General features: G+C 51.8%; 1 protein-coding gene across 1 annotated transcript; it reads left to right on the top strand.

Moving 5' to 3' along the window:
* The first annotated feature begins 4,961 nt into the window (after positions 1-4,961).
* Positions 4,962-8,232, top strand: LOC148049039 (fucolectin-1-like). The gene is made up of 3 exons (XM_087706578.1): positions 4,962-5,050; positions 6,497-6,794; positions 8,028-8,232. Exons 1-3 carry the CDS (start codon positions 4,966-4,968, stop codon positions 8,185-8,187), a joined length of 543 nt encoding a protein of 180 aa, XP_087562704.1. The 5' UTR covers positions 4,962-4,965; the 3' UTR covers positions 8,188-8,232.
* Positions 8,233-11,669: the final 3,437 nt, after the last annotated feature.

Genomic DNA, 11,669 nt, shown 5'->3' on the forward strand with positions numbered 1-11,669 from the left:
ACAGGGCTCTCTCATGGACACACGGGTGTGTGTGTTTGTGTGTGTGTGTGTGTGTGTGTGATGAACGAGAGGGGTGGCCAGGCTGGGTCTGAGGGTCTGGGGGATCCTCCGGTTCACCATCAGGAGTCCTCTTGGCTACTCTTGTAGAATCCCAGGGCTGGAAGGGACCTCGGAGATCTTCTAGTCCAACCCTCTGCTCAAGGCAGGAGCCTCCTACCAGCCCCGTCAAATGGTGGTCCGGTCTGGTTTTGAAAGCCTCCAGTGATGCCTCCAAAATCTTCCCCTTGGGGGTGTTATCTTAAAGGGAGGAAGGAATCAGCTGCTCTGGCCCTCTTTGGAAAGGACATTGGCTGCAGGGCCCCCGCCTGAAACAGCTCCTGCCTTCCCCTCCCTCCCTCCCTCCCCCACCTCCATTTGCCAGCAATATTTGCAGGTGGTCCTCGGCTTACGAGCCCTATTGAGCCAAACGTTTTGTTGCTAACCGAGGCACTTGTTAGCTGAATTCCGCCCTATTTTATGGGTTTTCTTGCCACCGTCGTTAGATGAATCTTTGCAGTTGTTGAGCCAGTAACACGGTTGTTAAGTGAATCTGGCTTCCCCATGCACTCTGGGATCAGGTGACCCCCCCCAGGACACTGCAGCCGTCATAAATCCGAGTCAGTTGCCAAGCGTCTGAATTTTGATCCTATGGCCATGGGGATGCCGCAATGGTCGTTAGTGTGAGCAGCGGCCATAAGTCCCCTTTGCAGTGCTGGTGTTACTCCGAAGGGTTACTAAAGAAATAATGGCCCTTCGACTTACATCCCGGAGCTTTCCTGCCCTCTCTAAGCGGTTTACAGAGTCAGCAAATTGCCCCAAATACTCTGGGTCCTCATTTGACCCACCTGGGAAGGACGGAAGGCTGATGGTTGTAAGTTGAGGACTGCCTGTATGGAGGTGTCTGCAGGCCGTGTGATTCCGGAGATGTTCCCAAGGTCGTCTCCCAACACCCACCAAGGCTTAGAGGCGGGACCCTCCCTGCTGTTTTACATTTGAGGTAGGGGGAAGGGAGACTCCCTGGGGAGTGGGACCCAAGGACCCCCCGCCAGACATGGGGCTGGCTTTCTTTCAGCAGAGGCCCTGTCCCTCTGGAGGCCCAGAAGCTCCTGCAGGAGTCTCTTTGTGCTCACATCACATCCATCACTCAGGCTGGGGGGTGAAATTTTACGCTCCTCAGACAGGGCTCGCAACTTGGGAGTCCTCCTGGACCCACAGCTGACTTTAGAACATCATTTGTCGGCTGTGACCAGGGGGGCATTTGCCCAGGTTCGCCTGGTGCGCCAGTTGCGGCCCTACCTGAACCGGGAGGCTCTCACAACAGTCACTCGTGCCCTCGTGACCTCAAGACTGGACTACTGCAATGCGCTCTACATGGGGCAGCCCTTGAAGAGCATTCGGAGACTTCAGCTTGTCCAGAATGCAGCCACGCGAGCGATTGTGGGTGCACCTCGGTTCACCCACATAACACCTATCCTCCGCGAGCTGCACTGGCTACCCATTAGTCTCCGGACACGCTTCAAGGTGCTAGTCGTTACTTTTAAAGCCCTGCATGGCATCGGACCTGGGTACCTGAGAGACTACCTCCTGCCAATTACCTCCCAAAGACTGATTCGATTGCACAGGCTTGGCCTTCTCTGGGTTCCATCTGCCAGACAATGCTGGCTGGCAACCCCCCTGGGGGAGGGCCTTCTCTGTTGGAGGGTCTCCAGCCCTCTGGAACGACCTCCCCGCGGAGATTCAGACCCTCACCTCTCTCCCTGCTTTCTGAAAAGCCGTTAAAACCTGGCTGTGCCGGCAGGCCTGGGGTTGATGAGTTCCCTTCCCCTCTTGACAGGTGTGGTTGTTGGTCATTTTAAATGTCTATTTTGTATTGCATGTTCCCCTTCCCGTTGGAGTTGTTCGCCACCCTGAGTCCCTTTAGGGAATAGGGCGGCATATAAATAAAATAAAACTTCAAACTTCAAACTTCACATGCGACCAGGAGAGAAGGCGACCAAGGGGGGGGGGTGTTTTGAAGACCCTTCTCCTGTCTGGCTCCATTCCAGGGAATTTGGAAAAGCAGGAAGCTGGCTGTAGTTCTCCCAAGTCCTCCTCTGAATGGGAAGGGGGACCAAGGACGACATCACAGCAGCCCCCCCAATGTTTGCCAGAAGGAAGAGGGGCCCCACCTGTTCTCTGAAGCACCAGAAGGCAGGATGAGAAGCAACGGATGGAAACTAATCAAGGAGAGGAGCAACCGGGAATTTAGGAGAAATTTCCTGCCAATTAGAACAGTTGACCAGTGGAACAGCTTCCCACCAGAAGTTGTGAGGGCTCCATCACTGGAGGCTTTTATGAAGGGGTTAAAGAACCATTTGCCCAGAATGCTCTAGGCTGAGGTCTCCTGTTTGGGCAGGGGGTTGGACTAGATTACAGTGTTTTTCAACCTTGGCAACTTGAAGATGTCCGGACTTCAACTCCCAGAATTCCCCAGCCAGCGAATGCTGGCTGGGGAATTCTGGGAGTTGAAGTCCGGACATCTTCAAGTGGCCAAGGTTGAAAAACACTGGACTAGAAGACCTCCAAGATCCCTTCCAACTCTGTCGTAACGTATTCTGTAGAAAGTTCAGAAGGAAAGGAGGGGGGGGCATGAGAGGCTTCTTCCAATATTTGAGGGGCTGCCCCAAAGAAGACCGCCCCCCCCCCCGTCCTGCAAAGCCTCTCAAGGCAGGAGAAGATGGAAACAGATGGAAACTAATCAAGGAGAGGAGCAACATGGAATAGAAGGAGGAATTCCCTGACAGGGAGGACAATTAACCAGGGGAACAGCTTCCCACCAGAAGTTGTGGGGGCTCCATCTGGAGGTTGTTAAGAAGAGGCTGGATATGGTTGTCTGGAGGGGTCCAGGGGTCCACGTTGGACCTGAGCATCCTTCTGCTAAGCCCAGGCTGAGCTCCTTCCACACCAGCAGAGAAGTGGCTCCAGCATCAACCTTCATGGGAGAGCAGGTGGGAGGGAAGGCCGGGCCCATCGGCCAGAGACACAATGGCTCCCTTGGAAAGGCCCCAGAGGCCGCGAAGCCCTCGCTCCGCTTTGTCTCCTCGGGGCCAGAGAGGATCGGCCGCTGGGCTCCCTTCCAAGGGGCTCGTCCAGGGAGCGGAGCCGCACGGCTGCTGCGTCGGCTGAAACAAGCCCATCCCCATCTCGTTGTTGCAGCCCAGCCGGGCTAGGTGGACTTCCAGAGGCTTTGGGCTTCCAGGCTGGGTGAGATGAGAGTTATAGTTCAGCCATCTGGGAGGTGTCGGTTTGGAGAACACACACACACACACACACACACACACACACACACACACACACACACACACAGAGGGCCCTGGGATGAGAGTGAGTTGACCTTGAGATGACCAGGATGGTGGTTCTCCTCCTCCTCCTCCTCTTCCTCCTCCTCCTCCTTCTTTTCTTCTCCTCCTCATTTTCCTCCTTCTTCCTCCTCCTCTCCTCCTCCTCCTCCTCCTCCTCCTCCTCCTCTTCCTCCTCCTCCTTCTTTTCTTCTCCTCCTCATTTTCCTCCTTCTTCCTCCTCCTCTCCTCCTCCTCCTTCTTTTCTTCTCATTTTCCTCCTTCTTCCTCCTCCTCTTCTCCTCCTCCTCTTCCTCATTTTCTTCCTCCTTTCTCTTTTTGCTTTTCCTCCTCCTCCTCCTCCTTCCCCTTCTTCCCTTTCCCCCTCTTATTTTTTCTTTTTCTCTCCCCCCCCATACCACTTCAGGTGTGAGAGATGCAAATTTCCTGACAGTGAGAACATTCAATCACTGGAATGCCCCAGTTTGATAAACATAGCAATAGCAGTTAGACTTATATACCGCTTCATGGGGCTTTCAGCCCTCTCTAAGCGGTTTACAGAGTCAGCATATTGTCCCCAACAACAATCCGGGTCCTCATTTCACCCACCTCGGAAGGATGGAAGGCTGAGTCAACCCTGAGCCGGTGAGATTTGAACCGCTGAACTGCAGAACTGCAGTCAGCTGAAGTAGCCTGCAGTGCTGCATTTAACCACTGCGCCACATGTGTCTTAATTTACAGGCAATGAATGGTGAATAGTAATGAAGAGAATAAGGGCCTGGGAAGGGACCTTAGAGGTCTTCTAGACGTGCCCTTGGCTGAGAAACCAGCCCCTTCATTGCAGTCACTCGACTTATAACCACAATTCAGCCCAAAGGGTATGTTGCTAAGCGAGACAGTCAAGTGAGGTTTGCCCCATTTTACAACCTTTCTTGCCATCCTTGTAAAGTGAATCACTGCAGTTGTTAAATCGGTCACACGGTTGTTAAGTGAATCTGGGCTTCCCCATTGACTTCGCTTGCCGGAAGGTCGCAAAAGGGGATCACGTGACTCAGGGACACTGCGACCGTCATACGTACGGGTCAGTTGCCGAGCGTCCCAATTCTGATCACGTAACCACTGCAACGGTCGTAAATGTGGAAAACGGTCATAAGTCACTTTTTTCAGTGCCAATGTAGCTTCAAGCTTCAAACGGTCCCTGAATGAACAGCTGAGAGCCCCCCCATCCTACGAGAGTCCAGCTCTGGTCACTGGGTGCGGAAGAAGAGGGCCCAGCAGGACATCGGCCTGAGGGAGGGCTGGGGGTCACCTGAGGCGGCTTCCTGCAGCTCCCCACGGAGTCACCCATGGCTGGGACTCTTGTGGGATGGTGGAGCCAGCAGGGTCTCCTGGTCTCCTCCTAGGAGGACCTCCTGCATCGTTGGCCCGGAGCTGAGCCAAGGATCTCCCGGAGCCTTTCTCCTGAGGTGGAAGCCAGCCAAGTCCCAGCTGGGACCCAGAAGTCTGGGGCGAGGCGCCCTCTGGACTCCGTCCAGCACCCCACGTGCTTTTCTCCACCCACGGTGGCTGTTTCGGGCGTCTCCCTCTCTCTCCCCTCTTCACTCAGAGGATGGCTGGGGTCTGGAGCTGGCTGCTGGCTGTGGGTCTCCTGGAAGGGCTGAGGGGGGCCCTGAGCTGCGTGCCTCCTCCAGGGGGTAAGAAGGGGGAAGGGGGCTCTGCTGTGGGGAGGTATGGCACAAAGGCTGGGCGGGAGATGGCTTGGGGCAGGAGACATCTGGGCTTGGAGAACATCTAGTTCTTCTTTTGGAAGCTGTAGAAGAACTTCGGAAGGTCGTAACGAGGAGGAGGGCACGGCTAATCTAGGGAAAAGAAGGACTCCGTGGCAGCCTTCCAATATCTGAGGGGCTTCCACAGAGAGGAGGGGGCTCCACCTATTCTCCTGAAGGCAGGAGAAGGAGCAACGGATAGAAACTAATCTGGGAAAGAAGCAACTTGGAATTAAGGAGAACCTTCCGGACAGTCAGGACAATTAACCAGGGGAACAGAAGAGAGATTGGATTACCGTCCCAGCCTCCTGCCTTCCAGCTGTGCTGGGCTAATATTGGGCACCGTCCTTACCTGGGGACAGATGCCCCCGCGCAAAGCCATGCCCACCTCCCTCTACCTGGCAGGACGGGCGTCTTAGTGCTGTCCTGCCCTCTTTCTCCAGGCAGAGGGCGCCAGTGCAGCCGGACCTTAAAAGAGGCTGGCTGCATTTGGGAGATGCCCTTGAGCGGCTCCTGTGGGGTCTTCTAGAGCCCATCCCTGATAGACCACTGCCAAGCGGCCTCACCTGTGGATCTTGGGAACATGGCGTCCTCCCTTGAGGATGGCGGATGCCTCCTCCTCTTGTGCTGACTTAATCCTGCAGGGCCTCTCCAGGAAGCTTTCTCTGCTCCAGTGCCTTCCCCGGGGTCTCACTTTTCTCTCCTCTGCAACCCCCCCCCCCACTCATTCCAGAGCACTTGCATTAGAACTCGGGGGAAGAGCCAGGAGCCACCCAAGGGCCCGAGAGACGAAGGGGAGGTCTGCCTTGCCAGGGGGTCCCAATAATGTTGGGGCATGAAGGCAAAAGGGGATTTCTGGCTGTTTTCCTCCCCCTCTGCCCTTCCTCTTCCTCCTCCTCCTCCTCCTCCTTGTTCTTCACTCTCAGTCTGAGGAATGGACGCACAGCCGAGACAACAACCTTTGTCTTTTCTTTTTTGGACTTCAGGCCTTTCTGTTATTCTGCTATGATTTTTCTATGGTGGGAAAACGGGAGGGGGGTTTGTACAGAGTGAGATGCTATGTAGCTATAACAATAGTCTTTCTAGAAAGCCAAGGTCATCCTTTGTCTCTGCACCTGACCGGAACTGGATGGGTGGAAGCTGCCAGCGTGGCAGTGGGAGATTGGACCATGTGATAGACTTGTGGGTGTGGGGGGCAAGATCTTGAATTTTCAACTGGATGGGGAAAACCAGGAAGCTTTCAGATTCGAGTTTCCCCAGATGTGCCAACGTGGCTCTCTTAATAAATTGGGACTTTGGGGAACCTTTTGCCTCGGACTCTGATTTACTTTTGGAGGCTATTGGGAACCCTGACTGTCTCCCTTTGTCCCTCAGCCAGGAACTGGGCCAGAGGCCAGCCTGCCACTCAGTCCTCCACGTACCCGCAGTGGGGCACCGTCTACAGCCGAGCAGGGAGAGCCGTAGACGGCAACCGTGATGGGGACTGGCGCCATGGCTCCTGCAGCCACACCCTGGAGGAGGAAGAGCCCTGGTGGAGCCTGGATCTGGGCGCCTCCTATGCCATCTCGGCCGTGGTGGTGAAGAATCGCCAGGAATGCTGTTCGGGGAGGCTCCAGGGGGCCCGGATCCACGTGGGAGACTGTGGGGCCCACCACGGCAAGCGCAACCCAATGTAAGGCGTGCCAGGGTTCCGAGGGGTGCGCCCACAGCAAACAAAACTCCGGGGCAGGGAGGTTCCAGTGGGGCCCTCAACCGCCACTCGAGGATCGCTGTTCTTGCCTCCCTCCTCGAGGTGACTGGGCGCTCTCTCACTGGCGCCGGGAACGCATCCCGGCAGCCAAAGTCCTCCTCCACTCGGTAGAGCTCCCGGGTGGCCGGCCATTCGGTGCAGACTTGGGCTGGGCACCCACCTGGCACCCGACCTCTTCCACCACTTTCTTGTCTGCAAGCTCTGGGAGGTGCCCACGGCCTCTCGGGTCTTCTCCGCCACCTTCCCTGAGTCGTCCTGCTGCCCGGCTAGACTGGGTAAGCATCTGGGGCTCAGGACCCTGGATAGCTTGATGGGAGCTTGAGATTTAGGAGAGTCGGTTAAATGTCAGTGTTCCAAGAGCCGAGGTGGCGCAGTGGTTAAATGCAGCACTGCAGGCTACTTCAGCTGACTGCTAGATCAGCAGTTCAGCGGTTCAAATCTCACCGGCTCAAGGTTGCCTTCCATCCTTCCGAGGTGGGTGAAATGAGGACCCAGACTGTGGGGGCGATATGCTGACTCTGTAAACCGCTTAGAGAGGGCTGAAAGCCCTATGAAGCGGTATATAAGTCTAACTGCTATTGCTATTGTTATTGCTATTAATAGTTCCACATCAAGCAACCCTCCGAGGCAGGTAGAGTCCTCAAGGAAGAGTTTTATAAGACACACCCTATTGGCACGGCTCTGGTGAAAACCGACTTTGAAAGTTCCCACGGTTTTCATCGGTAATTAAAGGCAAAAGTTTCCCCTCAGCCCCAAACAATCAGCCACATGGCCCAATCAAAGCACTGTCTGGTTGCCTGGTGACCTCACTCCTCCTTCCTCCGGCCAGGCGTGAGAAAGTCCTTGGATCCCAAGAGAAAGTATTTTGTTTTGGCTACAAAACCCCCAGCTATCTCTAATCCCCCGTCCCCCATCCCTCAGCTCCAGTATGGCAGCGCTGAAGCTCCAAGATGGCTCCGGTCAGGTCACTTCAGGGCTGGCAAGGAGCCTCCCCCCAAGGGGAGCAAGGGGGCCTAGAGGCAGCTGCTTTCTTTGCAATGGGGCTCGGAGGGCGCCCGAAAGGTGAACTGGCAGATGGCATGCCAGCCTTTTTCTGCAGGTGCTGCCTGTATGGGAGTCTTTAACCCCACGTAAGTTGATTTTCTTTCTCTGCAGCTGTGGGTCCATCTCCAACGGAAGTGCTGGCTCCCTCAGCATCGTCTGCTGTGATGGACGGCGAGGACGCTACGTGACGGTGGTCATCCCTGGCCGAGCAGAGTTCCTGACCCTCTGCGAGCTGGAGGTCTATGGCTCCAGAGTGGGCGAGGGGTGCTAGAGATCATGGAGACGGGAACTGGAATGGCTCCCTAATAAAACTCCCGATTCAAGGAACGCTCTCCCGTTTCCTTCCTCCGTCGGCAGGGAAGGTTTGAGAAGCCAGCTGTCTTGGTATAGGTGGTACCTGGCTCAATAGTAGTAACCGTGAGAGGGATCTTGGAGTCATAGTGGAGAACCATTTAAATAGGAGCCAGCCGTGGGCAGCAGCTGCCAAAAAAGCCAACACAGTTCTAGGCTGCATCAACAGAGGGAGAGAATCAAGATCACCTGAAGGGTTAACACCACTTTATAAAGCCTTGATGAGGCCACACTTGGAATATTTGCATCCAGTTTTGGTCTCCACGAGGTAGAAAAGATGTGGAGACTCTTAGAAAGAGTGCAGAGAAGAGCAACAAAGAGGATTAGGGGACTGGAGGCTAAAACATAGGAAGAACGGTTGCAGGAACTGGGTATGTCTAGTTTAATAGAAAGAAGGACCAGGGGAGACATGATAGCAGCCTTCCAGTATCTCAGGGGCTGTCCCAAAGAAGAGGGAGTCAAACTATTCTCCAAGGCACCTGAGGGCTAGAAGAAGAAGCAATGGGTGGAAACTAATCAAGGAGAGAAGCAACTTAGAACTGAGGAGGAATTTCCTGACAGTGAGTACAATTAATCAGTGGAACCAAATTTGCCTCCAGAAGTTGTGAATGCCCCAACACCGGACGTTTTTAAAGAGGAGATTAGATAGCCATTTGTCTGAAACGGTTTAGGGTTTCTTGCCTAGGCAGGGGGTTGGACTAGAAGACCTCCCAGGTCCCTTCCAACTCTGCTATTGTATTGTATTAGCCTGTGGGCTCCGGCAATTGTTCTCTCAGCCATGATGAAGGTTTCTTGGGGCTGAAGGAGGGAGGGAGGGGTGCAACGTCCCACCTCAGATGCCATCAGGTCGGCCCTTGAGGGGGGGGAAGAGGCACGAGGGAGTCCAACAACGCTGGTTCATTTTTGTAGGGGGGTCATAAGAGAATCTCAAAGCAAGTCAAGGTTTCTATTCCATCTGATACACAGCAAAATCAGATTATTTCTGAGTTTCTTTCTCACACTTTCCTCATACTCAGGATCAAGTTGCCCTTTCTTTTCCTTCCTTCCTTCCTTCCTTCCTTCCTTCCTTCCTTCCTTCCTTCCTTCCTTCCTTCCTTCCTTCTACATTGCTTCTCTCCTTGATTCATTTCCACCCATCGCTTCTTGTTATACCCTCAGGTGCCTTGGAGAATAGTTTGACTCCCTCTTATTTGTGGCAAACCCTGAGATATCGGAAGATGCTATCATGTCTCCCCTGGTCCTTCTTTCTATTAAACTAGACCTACCCAATTCCTGCAACCGTTCTTCGTATGTTTTAGCCTCCAGTCCCCTAATCCTCTTTCTTGCTCTTCTCTGCACTCTTTCCAGAGTCTCCACATCTTTTTTTCCAAATTTGGTGGCAATCCAAACTGGATGCAGGATTCCAAGCGTGGCCTTAGCTAGATCCTGATGTGATCCTGAGTCTCTCCCTCTGTTGATGCAGCCTAGGATTGCGTTGGCTCTCTCGGCAGGCTGCAGCCCAGGGCTGGCTCACCTTGGTCTTCCTGACAAATAGTCCCTGGGGGGAGGGGGGCAGGCTGGCTTTGAACACAAGTCCTCTTTGGGCTCCTGTTTGGGGAACCGGCCGCTCGGGCATTCCGAGCACAGGGGCTGCTTCGAAGGTTGGCCCCCTATTGCGAATCTGTTAAGTTCCACAAGAGGAATAAAGGCTGCCACCCGATGGAGAGATTGTAATAACCAGGCCAGCCTTGTTATGTCTAATACTGGGCTGGTGAGCCATTTCTCCCTCCCTCCCTCTCTCTCATCTATCGTTTCTATCTATCTATCTATCTATCTATCTATCTATCTATCTATCTATCTATCTATCTATCTATCTATCTATCTATCTATCTATCTATCTATCTATGTACATTATCATTCATCTCTCTCTCCCTCCCTTTCTCTCTCTCTCTCTTTATCATCTTTCAATCTTTCAATCTATCATCTATCAATCTATCATTCATCTCTCCCTCTCTTTCTCTCTCTCTCTCTTTCATCTCTCATTCCTATCTATCTATCTATCTATCTATCTATCTATCTATCTATCTATCTATCTATCTATCTATCTATCTATCACTCATCATTTATCATTCATCTCTCCCTCCCTCCCTTTCTCTCTCTCTCTCTCTCTCTTTATCATCTATCTATCTATCTTTCAATCTTTCAATCTATCATCTATCAATCTATCATTCATCTCTCCCTCTCTTTCTCTCTCTCTCTTTCTCTCTCATTCCTATCTATCTATCTATCTATCTATCTATCTATCTATCTATCTATCTATCTATCTATTTCCATTTATCATCTATCATCTATCAATGTATCATTTATCATTCATCCTCTCCTCCCTCCCTCCCTCCCTTTCTCTCTCTCTCTCTCTTTATCATCTATCTATCTTTCAATCTTTCAATCTATCATTTATCAATCTATCATTCATCTCTCTCTCTTTCTCTCTCTCTTTCATCTCTCATTCCTATCTATCTATCTATCTATCTATCTATCTATCTATCTATCTATCTATCTATCTATCTATCATCTATCATCTATCAATCTATCAATGTATCATTTATCATTCATCTCTCCCTCCCTCCCTTTCTCTCTCTCTCTCTCTCTCTCTATCATCTATCTTTCAATCTTTCAATCTATCATCTATCAATCTATCATTCATCTCTCCCTCTCTTTCTCTCTCTCTCTCTTTCATCTCTCATTCCTATCTATCAATCTATCAATCTATCAATCTATCAATCTATCAATCTATCAATCTATCAATCTATCAATCTATCAATCTATCAATCTATCAATCTATCAATCTATCAATCTATCAATCTATCAATCTATCAATCTATCAATCTATCAATCTATCAATCTATCAATCATTCATCTCTCCCTCCCTCCTTTTCTCTCTCTCTATCATCTATCTATCTTTCAATCTATCATCAATCTATCATTCAACTCTCTCTCCCTCTCTCTCTCTCTCATCTATCTATCATTCATATCATTCATCTCTCATCTATCATATCTATCATCTATCATCTATCTATCATTCATATATCTCTTTCTCTCCCTCCCTCCCTCCCTCCCTCTCTCTCAAATTTATTAGCTGTCCATCTTGCCACACATTAACTCTGGGCGGCTTACAACATGAAAAGATATATGGGAATACTTTATAATAAACACAATAATACGATAAAATCAAGCTCCCTAAGATGGCTGGGGATGGGGGAGGAGATACGATGAGAATGGGAGGAGAAGGTGAGAGCGGCTGAAGGGATCTTGGACTCTCCAGGTTTCCAACCAGCTCTGAGGTTGTGGTTTGAGATGCCGGATCAGCCGTGGCCTCTGAACGGGCGGCATTTGTGTCCTGGCATTCATGGCCCCTTTGCCCTT

The sequence above is a fragment of the Thamnophis sirtalis genome, unplaced genomic scaffold (genome assembly GCF_051295495.1).
Source record: "Thamnophis sirtalis isolate CommonGarterSnake01/CBP01778 unplaced genomic scaffold, rThaSir2_p1.2 scaffold_2, whole genome shotgun sequence".
Taxonomy (NCBI): domain Eukaryota; kingdom Metazoa; phylum Chordata; class Lepidosauria; order Squamata; family Natricidae; genus Thamnophis; species Thamnophis sirtalis.

What these genes read in the sequence shown, in the direction of transcription:
- LOC148049039 (XM_087706578.1), top strand. Translation starts at nt 4,966, where the DNA reads ATGGCTGGGGTCTGGAGCTGGCTGCTGGCTGTGGGTCTCCTGGAAGGG. An exon ending in CTGCGTGCCTCCTCCAGGGG is followed by an intron (nt 5,051 to 6,496) that starts GTAAGAAGGGGG and finishes TTTGTCCCTCAG; the next exon opens with CCAGGAACTGGGCCAGAGGC. An exon ending in CACGGCAAGCGCAACCCAAT is followed by an intron (nt 6,795 to 8,027) that starts GTAAGGCGTGCC and finishes CTTTCTCTGCAG; the next exon opens with CTGTGGGTCCATCTCCAACG.